The sequence below is a fragment of the Papio anubis genome, chromosome 12 (assembly GCF_008728515.1).
Source record: "Papio anubis isolate 15944 chromosome 12, Panubis1.0, whole genome shotgun sequence".
NCBI lineage: Eukaryota > Metazoa > Chordata > Mammalia > Primates > Cercopithecidae > Papio > Papio anubis.
Window position 1 is genome coordinate 9334993 of NC_044987.1, and position 20258 is coordinate 9355250.

Here is a 20258-nt window from a genome sequence, read left to right on the forward strand (position 1 = left end):
GTTAAAATAGTAATTTTTATGTTGTATATATCTTACTACAATAAAATAAGTGTTTGCTGAAAGAATAACTGGGCTAATGTTCAGGGATTTCTCATCCCAGGTACCTAGCCTAGATGTCCTCAACTTTCAGTTTCTTCATAGCCTCACAAAAATAACAACAGAATCCACTAATTGGTTACTTATTATATGCCAGGCACTGTGCTAAGCATTTTGCACGCATTATATTACTTAATATGCATAACAACAACTTTGTAGTAGACATTGGCATCCAACAGCAGATATTGGCATCACCATTTTGCAGATGAGAAAACTGAGGCTCAGAGAGGATAACTAACAAGGTCACCAGTTCAAGACCAAGTTCTTTATCACTTTCAGTACTTCACAAGCTTCTCTCAAACCTGTTTGTCCCATGCTCTGAAGATCTAGACAAAAGATGGCCTCAAATTAGCCAAGACATATATATATATATAAACACACACACACATACCTACGTATAGTGCCTTCTAATATACCTGGAAGTACTTTACTTATATTCATTCCTTTAATCCCACAACAGGCCACAATAGAGTGGGGCACTATTATTTTCTTCATTTTACAGATGAGGAAATGAGCCACAGGGAAGTTAACTAACCTAAGGTCACAAAACTGGGTATGATCCCAAGAAAGGAGATTTAGGGATCTTTTAACCAGCTACTCTTTGTGATTTATTTATTTATTTATTTATTTATTTATTTATTTATTTATTTATTTTTGAGACAAGGTCTTGCTGTTGCCCAGGCTGGAGTGCACTGCAGCTTCAACCTCTTGGGCTCAAGCGATCCTCCCACCTCATCCTCCAGAGTAGCTGGGGCTACCAGGATGGGTCACCATGCCTGGCTATTTTTTTTTTTTTGTACAGATGTGGTCTCACTATGTTGCCTAGGCCGGTCTTGAACTCCTGGCCTCAAGTGATCCTCCTGTCTCAGCTTTCCAAAATGTTGGGATTACAGGTGTGAGCCACTGTGCCTGGCCTTATGATTTCTTACAGGAAGACATCCTCTGTCTATTGCTCCCACAAAGGCAAATAGGCCAACGCTTCTTCTCATCTCATTGGGACATTATTCCTGTTTCCATCCTTCTCATGGTTGAAATGTCTGTGGAATGAATGCATAAACCAGCAAAAGAGAAGCTCCCTGCCCCTTCCAGTTGAAGTTCTCAGTTCAGCCCAGAGGTACTTTGTAATCAGACAAAAGTACTTGGGGTTCTCCAAGCCGACATGCTTTTTCCAGTGCCTTCCTTCGATAATTACAGTTCTTGTGCTCTTAGTTGTGTGTATCCATGAATTATGAGACTTTTTATTGACAGCTTCTATAAGCACAGGCCTATACACAGTAGACATGATAAATGAATAATTTTTCACAAGACCCCAGGGACCCTTCTTATTTCAGCCTCTTGAATTTTCCTGTATTATCTCAAGTCCTCCTGGGCCTGAAACCTTCTCACTCAGATTTTTCAGCTGGATCCGGCTCCCACCCCGCATCTTTGGGCGAGAAAAGCTCTCCTGCCGGCCTCCTCACTTTTGGCTTGAGGTCGGAACTCAGTTGGGGCTGGGAGACGTCGCTGGGCCTGCCCGCCTCAGCCTCCAGTAGAGGAGAACGGGCAGCTCAGAAAGTCCAAGAGGGCCTTTGAGTGTGTCTGCCGGCATCCGCCAGCAGCCATCGCCTGCATTTTATCCAGAAGCTAGTGTCAGGCTCTGCGAGGTATCCATGTTGATAGTTATTGCACGCGTTCATCTTGGAGCTTCTGAATATTCATGAGGGAAGCAGAAAGACCAATGTTAAAGAGGAGAGAAACAGAAATGCATAAATATTAATAAAGGCAGGCCCACGTGCTCAGAGGAAGGCTATGAATGTTAACTAGGGGATGACGTCCAGCTCCCGCGCGTGCCAGTTGGGTGGGTGCCCGAGCGCGGGCGCGCCCCCGGAGCCCGGGCACGAGCGCAGGGAGGGGGTGGGGTGGAGGCGGGAGCGGAGCCGGGCGCCGCCGGAGCTGCGGGGGGAGCGCTCGCTGGCTAGCTGGCTCTCCGCTGCGCTGCGCTGCGCTCCGGCCGCTCCCGCGGCCCGTGGATGGGGGTGTCCGGCTGAGCCCCGGGATCCGCCTCCCTCCGCCAGGACCCACACAGGTGCCGTCGCGGGGGTCGACTTTAGTTAGGACCCGACCCACTGCTGGGGGTGGGGTCTGGTGGGGGTGGTAAGGAGGCCCCAGGATTCTCTGACAGGACGGTCTGGGGTCGCCACAGCGCCCCTCACCCCGTCCCATCCTGGGATTGGAAAGGAACAACGGGAGGCCGTCGCTCTCCTGCCCAGCCCTTCAGGGAGCGCAGCTGGGACGCAGCGCCAGGCCCGGGAGATGTGGGATGATGGGCTCCTCCAGTATCATCTCAGCATCGGCCCTCCAGCCAGGCCTGGGGTGTGTGTGTGTGTGTGTGTGTCCGTCCGCGTGTTTGTGCCTGTGTGTGTGCGCGCGTGTGAAGGCAGGCGGCGCGGTATGGGGGCTGGGGGAGGAAGGGAACGCCGCCCGATCGCGCTGGGGCAGTGGGTCGGTGCCTGGTCCCGGGACCGTTATCTGGTCCAGTCACCGTAAACGCCCCATCATCTTTGTCCCTAAGAACTTACCCCCGACCCCGCTCGTGCCCCTCCCCAGAGTGCTGAGCCTTCCCCAGTCCGCGCATTCCTGCAGTGTCAGAACCGCTGGCAGCGGCCGCAGACGCCGGGGGAGCGATTGTTTTACTACAGACGGGCGGGAGAAGGGACCGGGGCGGCGGCGCGGTGGCGGTGCGCGCTGCCGTCGGGTGGGCCCCCGGCTCTGGAGCGCGGGGAGCAGTGTTTCACGGCGTCGAGGGGGTATCACAGCCCGATCTTCTTCCCTTTTGCCTATCCCTTCCCTCCCCGCCGCTAGGCATCCCCGACTCCCACCCCTCTCCCGTGTCCGGGCTTGTTTGACCAGGAGGGCAGTGGAGTGTGTGTGCGGCCTGCGCGGGATGAGTCCGGCTTCCTCGGAGCGCCAGCCATTGTGCTGCCTGGAGGAGCCTTTCTTTACCCCACCGGACCGGGGGGAGGAGGGAGATCTGAGATGGAGGTGAATGGAGCAGCGGGAGGAGGGGGAGGGTAGCAAGCAGAACCGCGAAGGGGTTGCTGATCCATATGCAACGAAATACCCTTTCTGTCAAAATGTGCACAAACATGCATACTGGCTGGGTTCCACGGAGGAGCAGTGGGAAATCTGAAGGTGGATCAGTGCAGGGCAGGTTTTAGGGACGGACATGGGGGACGACGAGGCACGGAATCAATTGATCTATGGAGCAAGTGATGGGAAGAAGGAGATGGAATGGGCTTGTGTGGAGGTGCCCAGGCCCAGCGGGGTTAGCGTGGTGAGATCTCCACCGCTCCGCTCCACTCGGGTCAGCTCAGCAAAGCAGGGACTGAGCATTTGTACCGCAGCCCCGAGCTGCAGCCAGTGCATCATTGTGCTGCAGGGAGACGTTTACGCGTTTCCTACTGGGTCTCTGTTAAGCCCCGTGAGTGTCTTTTCTTTTCCAAATTACACCATCTATTGGGAGTGAAAATAAATGGAATAGATTGTAGGACAATCCAACTATAGTCCTGCGCTCTGTTCTGTGGTAAAGAGAGAAAGAAAAGGCGACCCTCCCATGGTTCCTTCTTTCTGCCATTTTCATGTATGTATTTATTTTTAATCTTGGAAGTCTAAGGGTAATAAACTATCACTTGTATTAATCCTTCTTTAAGGAAAGGAGGGCTCCCAGATGAGCTATGAATGAGGACGGAGCAAGCTTGCCAGGATGGAAGATAAGGTTGTTTCAGACATTTTAACTGAAGGATGAAAGCACTCCGTGAAGAGGGGAGGGTGAAAGAAAGTGGGCTAAAGGAAGGAAGGCAGGGTCACCATCTAAGGACGTGCTGCCAGCCCCAATCCACAGAGCCCTCCTGGAGGCTATAGTGGGGCCAGTCAGCAGGCCTGACTCTCATCTCCTGTGCCACAGCCTGGGGTCTTTCCACAAATGCTGGGTTCAGTTTGGATGTTGAATGACTTTAGTTTCTCAGCACTGGCTTTCACTTTAACTTCATCTCCAGATGGTCATTCATACAGAACTTCTTTGCTCTTGGGTAATGAGTTGACAAAAAACAATCAGTCTATATTATGGACTGTTTCAAATGAGCATATGTCTGAACCCTAGAGCTGTGATATTCATTTTGTCTTTTATAATTTTCTAGATGAATCCATTTTCTCTACAGTCTGCCCGGGCTGAGGATAGGTGCTTTCAGCACCTCTTCCTGTTGCCAACACTCAAAACTCAGTCTTAGTCCTAGATTCTAGTTGGATTGGCCTCTTGTTGCTGGTTAATCCTATAGACTGTGTCATTTCAAATCAGAAACCCCACTGGTGTCACCACCTGGTTCTCCCCTGTCATTCCCAGAGAAAAGTACAAATTTAAAGGCAGTGTAAATACCTGCAACACTATCTGATTAGCTTTCATGTCTCTGTAAAATGGGACCCACGATCCAGGAACCTTTGAACAAATGAATTGAAAAAAAAAGCCTTAGTAAAAAAGATGCTAAAATTCTTTCAGCATAGTTCTCTTGTTTGATAAGCATATTGAAGCATTGCACAGAGAATATCATGGCAGGGATAATTTTGCTTTTACCTGAAGCACTCCCACATCACATTTCTTTTTTTCTTTTTCTTTTTTTTTTTTTTTTTGAGATGGAGTTTCGCTCTTGTTGCCCAGGCTGGAGTGCAATGGCGTGATCTCCGCTCACTGCAACCTCCGCCTCTTGGGCTCAAGCTGTTCTCCTGCCTCAGCCTCCCAAGTAGCTGGGATTACAGGCACCTGCCACCACGCCTGGCTAATTTTTTTTTTTTTTTTTTTTTTTTTTGTATTTTTAGTAGAGATGGGGTTTCACCGTGTTGGCCAGGCTGGTCTTGAACTCCTGACCTCAGGTGATCCACACACCTCGACCTCCCAAAGTGCTGGGATTTCAGGCATGAGTCACCGTGCCCAGCCTCCGCCTCACATTTCTATGTAAGTAAGCTATCCTGGTTTTCCTAGAATTGTTTTTTACTTTTTTTTTTTTTTTTAAAGATAGGGTCTCACTTTGTCACCCAGGCTGGCATACAGTGGTGTGATCATAGCTCACTAGAGCCTCAAACTCATGGTCTCAACCAATCCTCCTGCCGCAACCTCTCCAGTCGCTGGGATTACAGGTGTGAGCCACCGTGCCCCGCTTTGTTTTTCCTAGAATGATTGATATTTATTGGATGCTTTCTGTATTCCACACATTGTAGTTATCACTTCAAAGATGATCTCACTTAGTCCAAAAAGTAATCTTCAAGGGAAGCACTGTTTTAAACTCCATTTTATAGATGATGAAATTGAGGCACAGTGAGGCTGATAACTTGCCCAAAGTCTCCCAGTTAGGAGTGATAGGACCAGGACAGGAACTGGAAGCCTATGCTCTTAACCATCACAGAGTACTGCCTTAATCAACACAAATTCCTGGGCTGTAAAACCTTTTGTACTCTCTACCTCATTCTGCCATCTTTTCTAATCTCACTTTTTTGTTGCTCAGGGATTCTTAATCTTTTTTGCACTATGAACTCCTTTGGTGGTATGGAGAAGTCTGTGGGCTCCTTCTCAAAATAATGTTTTTAAATGCATAAAATAAAATACTTAGTCTTGTAAAGGAAACCAATTTCCTGAAATATAGTTACCTTCAAAGAGCCCGCAGGGGTCTATGTACTGAAGATGAAGAACCCCTGATGGGCAATTACTTGTGTTTGCTTTAGAGCTATGTTGTCCATTGTGGTAGCCACAGGCCACATTTGGCTGTTGAGCACTTGAAATGTGGCTAGTCCAAAGCGAGATGTACTGTAAATGGAAAATATACACTGGATTCCAAAGGACTTAGTATAAAAAAGAATAAAAACCACCTCATTAGTTTTTTTGTGGATTACATTTTGAAATGGTAACACTTGGGATATATTGGATTAAATAAACATATTATTTCAATCAATATGATTAAATTATTGATTTATTAAAATTAACTCCTAAATATGTTAACTCTGTACCAACACCTTCCTTAAAACAAATGAGGAAATCAGGCCCAACGATGCTTGTCACTTAGCAAGCCACTGGCAGATCTGTTGGCTCTTGAGCCTGCCTTCTTTCCAAGATATGGTGCTACTTGTATTTATTTTTGTATTCAAAGGTCCTATCATGTTGCCTTTGCAAACAGTAAATGCTCTGAATATGTTTTAAAGCAGTGATAATCAACTTAATCCCAGCAAAATCCTGGTGCAAACTGGTAGTGTCCTTGTCTGGCATGTCCTTTGCTTTGCTTATTTAGAATTTTAGTTTTGTAGGTAGAGATGGAGAATGGGCACTCCTGGGGCAAAATCCATGAATTTTGCTGTCTGTCTGGTTCTCCTCAGGAAGCGCCTCCAATTTGAGCACCTAACTATGTCAATAACCCAATAGACCGAACAGAAAAGCTTGGTTGCCTTTCTGTTGAGCATGTAGGGAAGGGTATGATAGTCAGCAATGCTTGTGCTGCCTGAAATTGAAAGTGGAAAACTGTATGTGGGAGACAGATAATTTTTTCAATGAGCACACATTGACTGACTGCCTAGCCACAGGGCAGGCAGTGTATATTTGGAGCCAGGGAAGATATCCAGAGGATTTCTGTGTCCTCGAGGAATTTAAGTTAAAATTGAATGGGGCCCAGATGTACACACAGATGGATAAATCACAGTTGGAAGCGGTGTATGAAGAGGGCCCGATGAGGGGTAGAGGTCCCACAGTTGGTGGGAACTGAAGGGAGGTCTGTGTGTGCAGCGTTTCAGGGTGCAGTGCTCAAGATGGTTATGGAGTATGGCTTTGGAGCACATGGGTAGTTGGGTCTGTTTCTTACAGGATACAGCATAATAGATCATTTAGTCTATTCCTCTGCTCCTAGGCATATGATCTATGTGTGGGAAAACCTCGGGTGCTTGTCTGGGCACGGTGGCTCATGCCTGTAATGCCAGCACTTTGGGAGGCTGAGGCTGGTGGATCACCTGAGGTCAGGGGTTCGAGACCAGCCTGGCCAACATGGTGAACCCATCTCTACTAATAATACAAAAATTAGCTCGGTGTGGTGGCACACGCCTGTGATCCCAGCTACTTGGGAGGCTGAGGCACGGGGATTGGTTGAACCCAGAGGTGTAGGTTGCAGTGAGCTGAGATCACACCACTGCACTCCAGCCTGGGCGACAGAGTGAAACTATGTCTCAAAAACAAAACAAAACAAAACAAAACAAAAACAATGCAGGCACTTATTGGAAAGTCTCTACTGATGTTGTATTAGTTTTTTTTTAAAATAAAAAATAGAGATGGGACCTCACTATGTTGCCCAGGCTGGTCTTGAACTCCTGAGTGAGCTCAAATGATCCTCACACCTCAGCCTCCCAAAGTGCTGGGATTACAGGCGTGAGCCACCACACCCAGCCAATGTTTTATCAGTTTCTATTATTTATTGATGAGGGTAGTAATATCTAGGTACATGAACCCTTATCCAAAACCCCTGGGGCCAGGCACTTGGAATTCAGATTATTTCAGATTTTGGAAGGTAGTAATAGGGTGTACATTCTGCATTTCATCCAGTGGGATCTGGGATAGCAATCTTTGTAATTAAAAAATTAATATTTCTGCAGCAAAACACACGAAATGGGATCAATTAAAGCCACGAGCAGCTTTATATTCATGTTGGTCATGTTTAGTTGCCAGATGAGTTTAGATCATGTCACATTTTGCTGCCAAAATGGAGAATTTTCAGCTTTCAGATCACGTAGTTAAGGATGTGGGTCTGTGGTAATAGTAACAGTAATACTACTACTACTACTAAAACACCAACAGAAAGTATTCAACAATATTGGCACTTATTATCTTCCAGGCACTGTTTTAAGCACTTACCTGTGTTTACTCCTTTAGGCTTCTAACAGCCCTTTGAGGTGGTTTCAGTATTATATCTAGAGAAGAATAAGAAGCACAGAGCAGTTAATCATTTGCCCGAGGTCACAGCTGGTAGGACAGAACAGAATGCAAACCTACATGATCTTGTCCAGGAGCTTCGTACTTAACTAGTAGCTTGTTTTTGGGAGTAGGGAATGGGAAGCAGGTGTGTCTCTAAAGTTAACTCTATTATTTAGATCAGCCTGGTCTAAACTCACATTATGCTGTTCATTTCTTTTAGATAAACTCATCCTGAAAGTCGCTGTTGTTCTCCTGCTGAGCAAGAATGGAGGCCCCACTGGTGAGTCTGGATGAAGAGTTTGAGGACCTTCGACCCTGCTGCTCGGAGGACCCGGAGGAGAAACCCCGGTGTTTCTATGGTTCATCTCCCCACCATCTCGAGGACCCCTCCCTCTCTGAGCTTGAGAATTTTTCTTCCGAAATAATCAGCTTCAAGTCCATGGAGGACCTCGTGAATGAATTTGATGAGAAGCTCAATGTCTGCTTTCGGAACTACAACGCCAAGACCGAGAACCTAGCTCCCGTGAAGAACCAGTTACAGATCCAAGAGGAGGAGGAGACCCTTCAGGACGAGGAGTAAGAAGTCTTAATTGCCCTCTCCTGCTTCAGTCGAGAGCCCTGTAGTCCTTGGCTCCTTGACATAGTGCTAGTTTCTGTCTATAGGTTTATGGCCTATTACTTTCATTTTCGTGTTGTCAGCGGAGCAGTGCCCTGGTACTTGCTGTCATAGCTCTATATATGTCCCTTTACAGTCCCCTGCGGAGAACTTTCTTAAATTGAAACCTTAGAGGAATGAGGGTTTTCCTAGATACAAAATGGAATGTCAGGAGCACAGTAAATTTCAGGGTCTATCTTGAGCTTTCTTTATATCAGTGGAAATCCAGCGAGATGTTAGAAATAAAGGCCAGAAAAAATTAATTAACCATGATGGATGAATCTATGTTATTGGACCAATTTGCTTCAAGAAACACCAGAATTTTGAAAATCCTGAATTTTTGACAGCCCCTCAGGCCTGGAGAGTTATCTACAGATGCTAGGATATGTCCACATAAGAAAGCATCTAAACTGAACTGAGAGCACAGGGGGCTACCCTGGACAAAGTAAAGGTGGAAACTAGGTGATGTGGCCTTTGAGTATGCAGATTCCTTATATCACTTGCTAGCTACTTCTAGGGTCTTAATAGTAGTCAAGAAAAGGGATCTGAGAAAAGTACTCTTTCAGAAGGGACTAGAAAGAGAAGGGGGTGATATGTTATACAAATTAAAGAAGGATGTTTTAGGCATTTAGTAAAGATTCAGTGGTTCCCCACTATCCTTGGGGGATGTGTGTCGTTTTTTTTTGAGATGGAGTTTCGTTCTGTCACCCAGGCTGGAGTGCAGTGGCATGATTTCTGCTCACTGCAACCTCCATCTCCCAGGTTCAAGTGATTCTCCTGCCTCAGCCTCCTGAGTAGCTGGGACTACAGGCATGCACCACCACACCGACTAATTTTTGTATTTTTAGTAGAGATGGTGTTTCACCATGTTGGCCAGGCTGGTCTTGAACTCCTTACCTCGTGATCTGCCCGCCTTGGCCTCCCAAAGTGCTGGGATTATAGGCATGAGTCACCACGCCCGGCCCATGGTGGGGGATATGTTTTCAGACCCCCAATTAATGCCTGAAACTGCTGCTAGTACCAAACCCTAATGTTTTTTCCTGTATGTACGTACACATGATAAAGTTCAGTTTATAAATTAGGCACAGTAAGAGACTAACAACAGCTCACAGCAAAATAGAGCAATTATAACAATACATTGTAATAAAAATTATGTGAATGTGGTCTCTCTTTCTCTCTCTCTTTCAAAATATTTCATTGTACTATACAGCAGATAACCGAGCCCTGGGAAAGCAAAACTGCAGAGAAGGGGGGACTACTGTCTACATGAGTTCCCTGCAGAGATACAATATGCATCCATTGTTCTTTAGCTAGCACACAAGAAATGTCAAAGGTCAGGGAAGTCTGAAGCACCTGTGCTTTTGTTTCCCTTTTTGTGGATTTGAGTGGGAAGAATGGCCCACAAATCATGGGGTAAGAGGCATGTCCTAGAGGATTGGAACCTGACTGTATTTGGGAGAGCGTTGCTTATTTGATGACTGCTGTAAGACTCTACCTCTACACATAGAGGGAACGAATATCTGTCTTACTCACTCTTACAGCCCCACTGTCTCATACAGTGCTCGGTTTGTAGTAAATGAGCAAATAATATTTTTGAATGAAATATTGAATTTGAATAAACTAGATGAGTGATAATAGCTAGTAGCCTTGTATGTACATGTAATGTATTTCTAAGCCCACACCATTTCCTTCTTTTCTTTTTAATTAATGCTGGCCGGAAGGTATGATCGCAGAGAGCATTTCATTTTGCTGACCAGTACTATAACTGTGGGCTATGTGTTTAAATTTTAAGTTTCAAACAGATTCTTTTTAGATTCTGAGCCTGTTATCTGCTCAACATCTATAAGTCAAAAAAGAATGGCTCTGGGGCTTTATTATGCAGAACATTTTTTCATTCGAGTGCACCAGCCAACGAACTGGAAACACAAAGACTATGAATTCTAATTTTGGTACTCTTTCTAACTCACTGTGTGACCTTGGCCAAGTCACTTAACCCTGGTCAACTGTGTAGGTCCTCATCTATGAAACCTCCAGAGCTCAATCTTGGTGAAGTGAGGCTAAGGACTTGTAAAGAACCTAATTTCTTACCTCACCCAGGATGTGCTCTGAAAATGACATTTCAAGATGCGTCCCATTCCTTTTGCTTCCAACAAATCATTTCCTCCTTATCAAAACACCTCCTCTGCCTCATTAAGGATGAAGGCCCAATGAGCAGATTCTTACTGTCTTCTAGCACATTAGAAGAGGCCACTCAATGTTAATTACCATCACATGGGATTATTGGCCTTCTCAGCCTGATTTTTCTGACTTGACTGCCTCATTGACTGCCTCGGTTAAGAGACCAAAGGTTGAATAATTCCTTCAAGATAAAGTATAATTTGGGGACAGTGTAGAGGGAGGAAGCTGGGAAGAGAAAAATTAATACAGCACTTTCCAGGCATTCAGTTCTAACCCCTCTTTACAATTTAAAATAAAAATCAGAATTCTGTTACACACTTTGTTTCATAGACACTATCCAAATATTTCAACTTTGAAATTATGGCTAAGTAAAGGAAAAGGATGATTTAATATCTCACCTGACTACACTTCTGAACAAAGCTCTAATGTTATTGTCATAAACTTGTTCAGGTCTAGTATTTAGAGGGCTGTTTCATCCACAAATGAGTTAAAAGTGCTATGGATGGGTTAGAAGTAAATAATAGAAGCTTAAAACAAAAGCAGGGAAATACTTGGTTAAACTGCCTCCTTAAAGACAGCACAAATCATAGAACAAATGTAGTGACTCCCTTAGAAGCTTTCTTTTCTTTAGTCTTCATTTGGAACTATTTAACCAAGAGGAGAGTTGGCTGAGATTTGTCAACTTATCTCTGATTTGTCAGGGCATGGAAGTTCTAGGCATTAAAGGAGAGTCAGAATTGAATACATATTTTTTGGTTTTGAAATCAGGAAACATCTCAGAATCTCTTCTTTGTGTATATGTGATCACCCTCTTCCTTTGCCATAAGAGATTGGGGCTGGAGGTCAGAGCCTCTTAGGGGCCACTACAGAATGGAAATGGATGGCTCTCAGCTTACCTCTTACGTCACTGGGGATCCCTGTCAGCCCTCTTACAAGTACCCTTAAGACAGAGCGGCTAACCATGCAATGGCTGTTTCCTGTTCTTCAGACAGAATTGTTAAAGGTGATGTTAAAAAGAAAGTGCAGACAATAAACTGCCTGTCATCAGATATACTACATGTTGAAGACAAGTCAATACCAAATAGTGAGCTAGGGAAAGTTACACATAACTGATTTTTTAGAAAATTTAATTCTCTTTTTAGAGGTTCAGTTACCCCTTATAGAAAGCAGATATAGTATTGATTCTATTTAAGCATTTGAAGACATCTAGAAAGTTGAGCAAAGGCATTAATGTGCTGCTAATAATTTCTACTTTCTTTTTTTCTTTTTTTTTTTGAGACGGAGTTTCACTCTGTCGCCCAGGCTGGAGTGCAGTGGCACGATCTTGGCTCACTGAAACCTCCACCTCCTGGTTTCAAGCAATTCAAGCAATTCTCCTGCCTCAGCCTCCTGAGTAACTGGGACTACAGGCGCACACCGCCACGCCGGACTAATTTTTTTTTTTTTGTATTTTAGTAGAGATGGGGTTTCACCATGTTGTCCAAGCTGATCTCGAACTCCTGAGCTCAGGCAATCTGCCCGCCTCAGCCTCCCAAAGTGCTAGGATTACAGGTGTGAGCCATCGCGCCTGGCCACAATTTATACTTTCTAAACATAAAGTATAAAAGTGTACTCAAATTAATACACATGTGGGTGTGGGTATTGGCATGACTGGACACCAGCAAAACACTAGACAAGGGAAGTAGCCAGGCTTGAGGGAAATGTCAGTAAGTTAGAATTCTAATAAGCCCTTTAAGCTGCCTGCCATACTGTCAGAAATAGGTGTATAAGGGTTTGCGTGTGTGTCAGGACTGATAGAACCCTGATGGCTATGTTGCCAGTTCTAGGCCCTGGAGCTATTTGTACACGTGTCCTGGCACCCCCCAGTCTCCACCCTCCTCCACTGGGTTTGCTCATACTCTGCCAGCAGCCTTTCCCAAAGCCCCTGCTCTCTGTGGTGAAAGATACTTAGGTCCATTCTGTAGGGACCTAAGCCCAAGCTATAAAATATGCATCTGAAAAAGCCTTTTCTGTTATATAGGGATGGAGAGAGCAAATTGAATCTCAGGTGTCATGGAAGCATAATGATAGGAACTGAGGCAACCTGTTTGATCTTGTTCTCTGATGAATGATAGAGGAGATAGCTTTCAAAGTCTTCTTTCCCCAAGGTAAGAGTAAATAGCAGGATGCTTCTCAGGGAAGTAAAACTTTACAGTCCACCTCCAGGTACTCACAAAAGGGGCGATGCACACTCCCAAGAACCCTGCTAATAATGGGATATATGATGGGATAGACAGCCTTTCCCGTCCTCTTCCTCACAGAAAGCTGTTTCCCCCGCCCTGGCTGCGTCGGCTCCTCTGTCGCTGAGGCTGCTGGCTGCCAGCGTTCTGCTTCTGCCTTCCTTGTGCCCTTCCCTGCGCTGGAGATTTACACAGAAAGTGGCCATGCACCCCTGCTACCTTTGTCATTCCTCCTTCTGTAGATCCATGAAAGCACAATGTTCAGGATCATTGTAGGTATGGGTTTTTCACACAGAGCCAGTTTCTTTTTTCTTTTCTTTTCTTTTCTTTTCTTTTTTTTTTGAGATGGAGTTTCACTCTTGTCGCCCAGACTGAAGTGCAATGGCACGATCTCGGCTCACTGCAACCCTCCTGGGTTCAAGCGATTCTCCTGCCTCAGAATCACAAGTAGCTGAGATTACAGGTGTGCACCACCACACCCAGCTAATTTTCACGCAGAGCCAGTTTCTAAACTGCTCTCCTAGGTTATGATTAGGAACTTGGTATATTATTCTGATGCCCATGCCGATGCCAATTATATAATTCATAAAGAGTTGGAATTGTTAAGTGGTTAGGATTATGGGCTCTGTAGCCTTGCTGCCTGAGTTCAAATCCCACTTTTACCATTACTGGCAGTGTGAGCTGAGAGAAGTGAATTAACTTTACTATGTTTCAACTTTTTTCTCATTAGCATCTGCCTTGTATAAGTGTTGTGAAGAATGAATGAATTAATCCATGCTTAGAATCCAGTTTAGAACAGTACCTGGCTCATAGTAAGTGCCCAGCAAGTGTTGACAGATATTGTTATTGTTAAATGGACACTGGATAAGTATGGAAAGGGTATGCAAGTGATTACAAAGAGATGAAAGCTGCTTTATCTTAAAGCTTGTTTATAAACTTCAAAGGATAAAAAGTATGTCAGCAAGGAAAAAGGAAACCTGGGCAAAATATGAAAGAGAATGAGGATGGCTTGAAATCCTGAGAAGATAAAAGTTTAGGGAATTGCCACTAAAAATCTAGAATCAGAAGATAAAATTCAAAGCTTATCAGCAAAGGCTCAGATGAGAAAAGCAGGCACTCTAAGTGATCCCGAGAGAGCTCCTGCTTATCACTTTAAGGATGTAAATAGTCTCAAGGTCATTGGAAAGTTCGTTAAAGTTCTCAGCTTCCCTCCAGCCCGGGAGAGATACAAAAGGCTCCTGCCTATTTTGGGCTTTGCTGAATTTCATTTCTGCAGGCGCTTCCTGCAGGGACGAATCTGAAGGTCAGTGCCTGTATGCATGTTCAATCTCGCAGCAGAGAATGTAATGCAGTGATGTAAAGAGCAGTCCTACAGTGACCTTTCCAGCGGGTGTGGTGCCTTGGAGTTTTGTCTTGGAGAAAGCAAATCCTATTTGCTTCTTGGCTCTAGAATGCTAATGGCACTTGGATTTAGAATTAGCCTGGATTAATGCAGCGCTAATAGTGCCTGATGGAGATTAGGATATCACCCATGGTTTAAGAAGTCTGCTCTGGAATCCTGCTGAGTAGATGGCTAATGAGTACTTGATGAGTTCTCTTCAAAGTGTTTTCTTGTAATGGTAGGAAAATAATGAATAAGCAGATACCCCAAGCACTGCCATTAAATTGTGTTTTCTTGGGTTCCTTTTATTTGTTCCATCACCAATTATATGCATTGTGCACTAAGAAAGTCTTTTTGCTTATACACCCATATATCATGCTGCATTCCTGACATAAACAAAATCAGGAATGTGATGTGATATATGGGCATTTTGTTTAGTTAATAGTGCCCTCGTTACTTTCTCATTTCAAGTGTCTGTGCGCTTGTATATATATATACACACTTGCTTGTTTTTAAAATCTTGCTCTCACAGGTATAATTTGTGTTTGACATGCATAGGCACCTGAAGGAGATTGCAGCATAGAGCCCTAATTTATCATTATCTAATATTTTAGTTTTCATTTTTTGTTTGTTTGTTTGTTTTTGTTTTGTTTTTTGAAACAGTGTCTTGCTCTGTCACCCAGGCTAGAGAGCAGTGACACAATCATGGCTCACTGCAGCCTCGACTTCCTAAGGTTCTTCCCACGCACCAGGCTATCCTCCCACTTCAAGCCTCTCGAGTAGCTGGGACTACAGGCCCATGCCACCACTCCCAGTTAATTTTTGTATTTTTTGTAGAGACAGGGTTTCACCATGTTGGCCAGTCTCGTCTTAAACTCCTGGAGTCAAGTGATCTGCCCATCTTTGCCTTCCAAAGTGCTGAGATTCAGGCGTAAGCCATCGCGCCTGGCCTCATTAATATTAATTCAGGTGCCATTGGCTTCCATGGCAGTCATTATCTTAAGGGCTTTGTTTACTGATTTACATTAATCACTTGGTGTTGAATAATTCATGTATCTTCCTGATGTGTGAGTGTTTGTGACTCTGAAATTTTCCCCAACCTCCCTCCTTTTTTTCCCTAAGAAATCTTTCTGAAATAAGGAATAAGAATTGTAGAAATTCTTTCTTATAACGTACATATCAGAATTTTAAAAAGAAATGTAATAAATGTAGCCCCATCTTTCCCCACTAAAAACGAATTGTGTAGACAGAAGTGTATTTATTGGTTTCTTTTATACACAGTATTTACCTTAGAGTGTCCGTGATGTTGGAATGACACAATGCAGGATTTAGATTCGACATTGCTAGAGGGCAGGATCTTGCAACCCGTGGGTTTGACAGAACATTTTGGGTAGCAAGTAAGCACTCATAGCATTGGCATTATTCCCTTACCTACATTAGATGTCAAGGAGGGAATTCCTGATCATTTAGATTGCAGACCTCTGAAACTGAAATGGTTGTAAACTAGATAATGATTCTGATCTTAATGAGATTCAGCCAGAAAAACTGCCCAAATCTCTCTGTCTCTATGTTCCTCTCTCTTTCTCCCTTTCTCTCTCTCTCTCTCTCTCTCTGCCCATAGGAAAAGAAACATGGGCATCTCTTAGATTCAGAAACATGAGCTATTTGGATGAGGGGCAGATTCATTTTCAGAGCCAGAGGCGGTTTGATTATAGATGCTGCCATTTGTATCTCAATGGTAGGAAATTCCTCTTCCCGCAAGCAAACACCTTTCACACTGAAGCCCCTGGCCAGGCTCCATGGACTTTCTCCCCTGGATGTGCCTCTGATTCAGTTTTTAAGCTGCTTTGCCCCTGCATGCTGGAAGGCAGATGATCTCAGCCTGGCACACACAGAAGCCTGTCTCCTCTCCCAGCCCAGCTCTTCCTTCCTCCAGGCGGGGCCAGGCCACAGATGTGTGTTAATGAGAGCTTCTCTTTGTTTACAGGGTCTGGGATGCTCTGACAGACAATTACATCCCTTCACTGTCAGAAGACTGGAGGGATCCAAACATCGAGGCTCTGAATGGCAACTGCTCTGACACTGAGGTACCTCTCTGGGGCCCCTGGTTTAACAGGGCTTGAGAAGATGTGGAATTCAGTTAGAAAAACATTCAGTAACTCAACAGTCTTCCTCACTGTGTAATAAAGCTCAAAATTGTTGATGGAGGCTCATGCCTGTAATCTCAGCACTTTGGGAGACCGAGGTGGGTGATTGCTTGAGTTCAGTAGTTTAAGACCAGCCTGGGCCACATGGTGAAACCCCATCTCTACCAAAAAATATAAAAAATTAGCCAGGCATGGTGGCGCTTGCCTGGGGTCCCAGCTACTCAGGAGACTGAGGTGGGAGGATTGCTTGAGCCTAGGAGGTGGAGGTTGTAGTGAGCCAAGATCACGCCACTGCACTCCAACCTGGATGACACAGTGAGACCCCATCTCAATTAAAAAAAAAATTGTTGGGAAGGTAGGAGTTGTGGAGGAGGGTGAAAAATAAGATAAGGAAGACATCCAATATAGCTGAAGTGATAGGAATGGTTATCTATAGAAAAGCATAAACACAGATCACTTCCATTAGGTTGGTGCAAAAGTAATTGTGGTTTTTGCCTTTCCTTTCCTTTTTTTTTTTTTTTTTTTTTTTTGAGATGGAGTCTTGCTCTGTTTCCCAGGCTGGAGTGCAGTGGTGTGATCTCGGCTCACTGTAACCTTCGCCTCCCGGGTTCAAGGGAGTTTCCTGCCTCAGCCTCCTGAGTAGCTGGGACTACAGGTGCATGCCACCATGCTTGGCTAATTTTTTGTATTTTTAGTAGAGACTGGGTTTCACCGTGTTAGCCAGGATGGTCTCGATCTCCTTACCTCGTGATCTGCCTGCCTTGGCCTCCCAAAGTGCTGGGATTACAGGTGTGAGCCACCATGCCTGGCCTGCCATTACTTTCAATACTTCTAACCTGTGTACTACAACATGAAGAATAAAGTGGCCTGACATAAGAGGAGAAAACTGTCATGGGCTTCTCTTGGGTTCAAACAATGATGGTTTTAAAAAATTAGATCTTCTCATCTTAAATGAACAGTTCAGGCCCACCAAAAACAGTGCTGAGAACAAGTGCTGATGGATCTTGCACTTGACAATGGCCAGAGGTAGGGCCCAGATATTAGCAATGTGGCCACACGATGGGGAAGAAGTCTCTCTTTTTTTTCAGACAGGGTCTCACTCTGTCGCCTAGGCTGGAGTGCAGTGGCACAATCTCGGCTCACTACGGCCTTGAGCTCCTGGGTTCAAGTGATCCTCCAGCCTTACCCCCACCCCCTCCTTGAGTAGCTGGGACTGCAGGCATATGCCACCATGCCCAGCTAATTTTTGTATTTTTTGTAGAGATGGTGCTTTGCCATGTTACCAAGGCTGGTTTCAAACTCATGAGCTCAAGCAATCCACCCAACTCAGACTCCCAAAATGTTGGGATTACAGGCGTGAGCCACCATGCTGGCCTAGAATTCTTCATGAAACTCAACCAAGGGGACGTTTCTGTGTCTGAACCAGAGTCACACTCCATGAGTTACTGACTCCAAGGAAGAAAGTAGCCTAGGGGCTTCTGAAGAATAAAGATGATATTTATTTTGAGTTGATTTGCAAAGGCCATAAAGGGGGTGGCCTTTCAGAAGATCCAAATTGCCCCTCCCATCTGAATCTACATATGGAATGGTTTCTTAGTCAGTTTGGGCTAGACTAAGTAATTTATAAGCAACGGAAGTTGATTTTCACAGCTCTGGTGGCAGGGAAGTCCAAGATCAAGTCACTGGCAGATTCAGTATCTGGTGAGGACCTGCTTTCTGGTTCACAGACGGCACCTTCTCACTGTGTCTCCTCATGGTAGAAGGGTCTAAAGTGCTCCCTTGGGCCTCTTTGAGAAAGGTACTTGTGGGCATCCTACCTCCATGGTCTCATCATCTCCACAAGGTCTCACTGTCTAATACCATCACTTTGGGCGTTAGGATTTCAGCGTATGAATTTGAGGGGCGGGACATAAACATTCAGAGCACAGCAAAAGGTAAAAATCATTTAATGGCTCTATGTTAAAAGCCAATTTCTGCCTCACTTGGTTTTCTAGTTTCAGCTGTGAAGGAAATTTTGACAATTTATCGTCAGGAAGGGCTGTCACAGCCCTGCGGGCTCAGCAAGTGATAGAGTTGGATGGATCTAATCTTTCTAAGTGTTTCAGAATTGAGTCCAAGTAAAAGAGCAAGAAACAGATTCCCCTTACGCTGCAATATATTTGTAGATTATTGCTCAAAATAGCACAGCAAAGAGATCAGCAGTTGACTGATTTGTTGAAAATGTAGCTGTATATATCCTTCTCCATTTTTCTAGTAATTAGCAATCTAAGGTACTCAAAACCTGAAGGCTTCATTGACGGCAGCAGGTAAGATGGTGACTTTGAAACCAAGATTTCCTGCAAGCCTCCTCAGCACAGACATAGGAGGCCGTGTCTCAGGTCCTGTTTTGAAATCTCGGCTGTGCATTTTCTCTTGTAATGCTTACAGGTATAGTGCTTAGGACTTACGCAAACTGCAAAGGAGATGGAGGCAATAATGGAATAAATCTAGTTACTGAAATTAAATCAGGTCCATCATAGTACGAAAGGCAGATTTTGCTTTGTTATCTCTTTTGACACCTTTCCAACTCATTTTGTGGATTAAGCCAAAGGATATGTAAGATAGTCTGCCCTTCAAAAGGGCTTTAATTTATCCTAATTTCCAGATTTCCCTCAAGAGGGTTAATATTTCCAGGCAAACTGAATGACCCTGAGAAGGATGAGCTTGAGCTCTGTTCCTTGTAGTATTTCTTCTATCTAACGCATGGGAAAAGGACAGGGTAGCAAAAGTAGATGGATTAAGGCTGTTTTATTTCATCCTCTTTTATTATCTGGATTAATTACAGTAGGAGCTCTATTAACTGTCCTAAGTTGAAACGATTTACCAGATTTTTAACCAGTGCTCTGTAGTCCTTCTGTAAAACATACGACCAAAAGCACTTGGCATGCTGACTATGCACAGCTGTGAGGTTTCTCTCTCGTCAGCCCTCATACATCCACTTAAGTGGTCCATTTTTTAAATACATTTTTTATTTTTTTGAGACGGCATCTCACTCTGTTCCCCAGGCTACAGTGCAATGGTGTGATCCCATTGGCTCACTGCACCCTCCGCCTCCCAGGTTCAAGCAATTCTCCCGCCTCAGTTTCCTGAGTAGCTGGGATTACAGGCACCTGCCATCATGCTTAGCTAATTTTTGTATTTTTGTAGAGATGGAGTTTCACTATGTTGCCCAGGCTGGTCTTGAACTCCCGACCTCAGGTGATCCACCTGCCTTGGCCTCCCAAAGTGCTGGGATTATAGGTGTGAGCCACTGCACCTGACCAAGTGGTCCATTTTTGAGAATCAGTTGTTCCCAAACCTGTTTGTGCTGTCCTTGTGACTGCACTCAGAAATTTAATTAAATATTGTACCAACTAATGAATTACGACTGCAAAGAGAGTCATTTTTTGTTAAAATCAAAGTAACACATCTACATAGTTTAAAAAGTTAATTAATGCTTTGAAAGTAATGCACTGTAAGTACAAGACAAAACAACCCCCCAAAACAGTAGACCCCTGCCTTCTTGCCTTTCCCTGCTCCTAGAGCAACTGCTTGCACTTCTTTTAGCTGCCTTTTTTTTTTCTTTTTGCAT

The 20258-nt window shown here is 44.5% G+C and overlaps 2 protein-coding genes across 5 annotated transcripts in view; one reads left to right on the forward strand and one right to left on the reverse strand.

Moving 5' to 3' along the window:
- Positions 1–915: 915 nt before the first annotated feature.
- On the reverse strand, positions 916–2941 carry LOC101016511 (putative uncharacterized protein MGC39545). Its single transcript, XM_009187588.4, is given in 2 exon segments — positions 916–1782; positions 2655–2941. Coding segments are annotated over 2 exon segments (591 nt in total). The 3' UTR covers positions 916–1478.
- Positions 1982–20258, forward strand: part of FEZ1 (fasciculation and elongation protein zeta 1) — a 51282-nt gene continuing 33005 nt past the window's right edge. For 2 of the 4 annotated variants that reach the window (XM_021926719.2, XM_021926723.2), the window contains exons 1-3: positions 1992–2161; positions 8289–8644; positions 16489–16588. In XM_021926719.2, coding sequence (XP_021782411.1) covers positions 8334–8644; positions 16489–16588 — 411 coding nt within the window. In that variant the 5' untranslated portion in view covers positions 1992–2161; positions 8289–8333. Of the gene's footprint in view, positions 2162–2349; positions 2449–8288; positions 8645–16488; positions 16589–20258 lie in introns of those variants that run through there. The other 2 variants (XM_021926722.2, XM_021926721.2) reach the window with 2 other exon arrangements.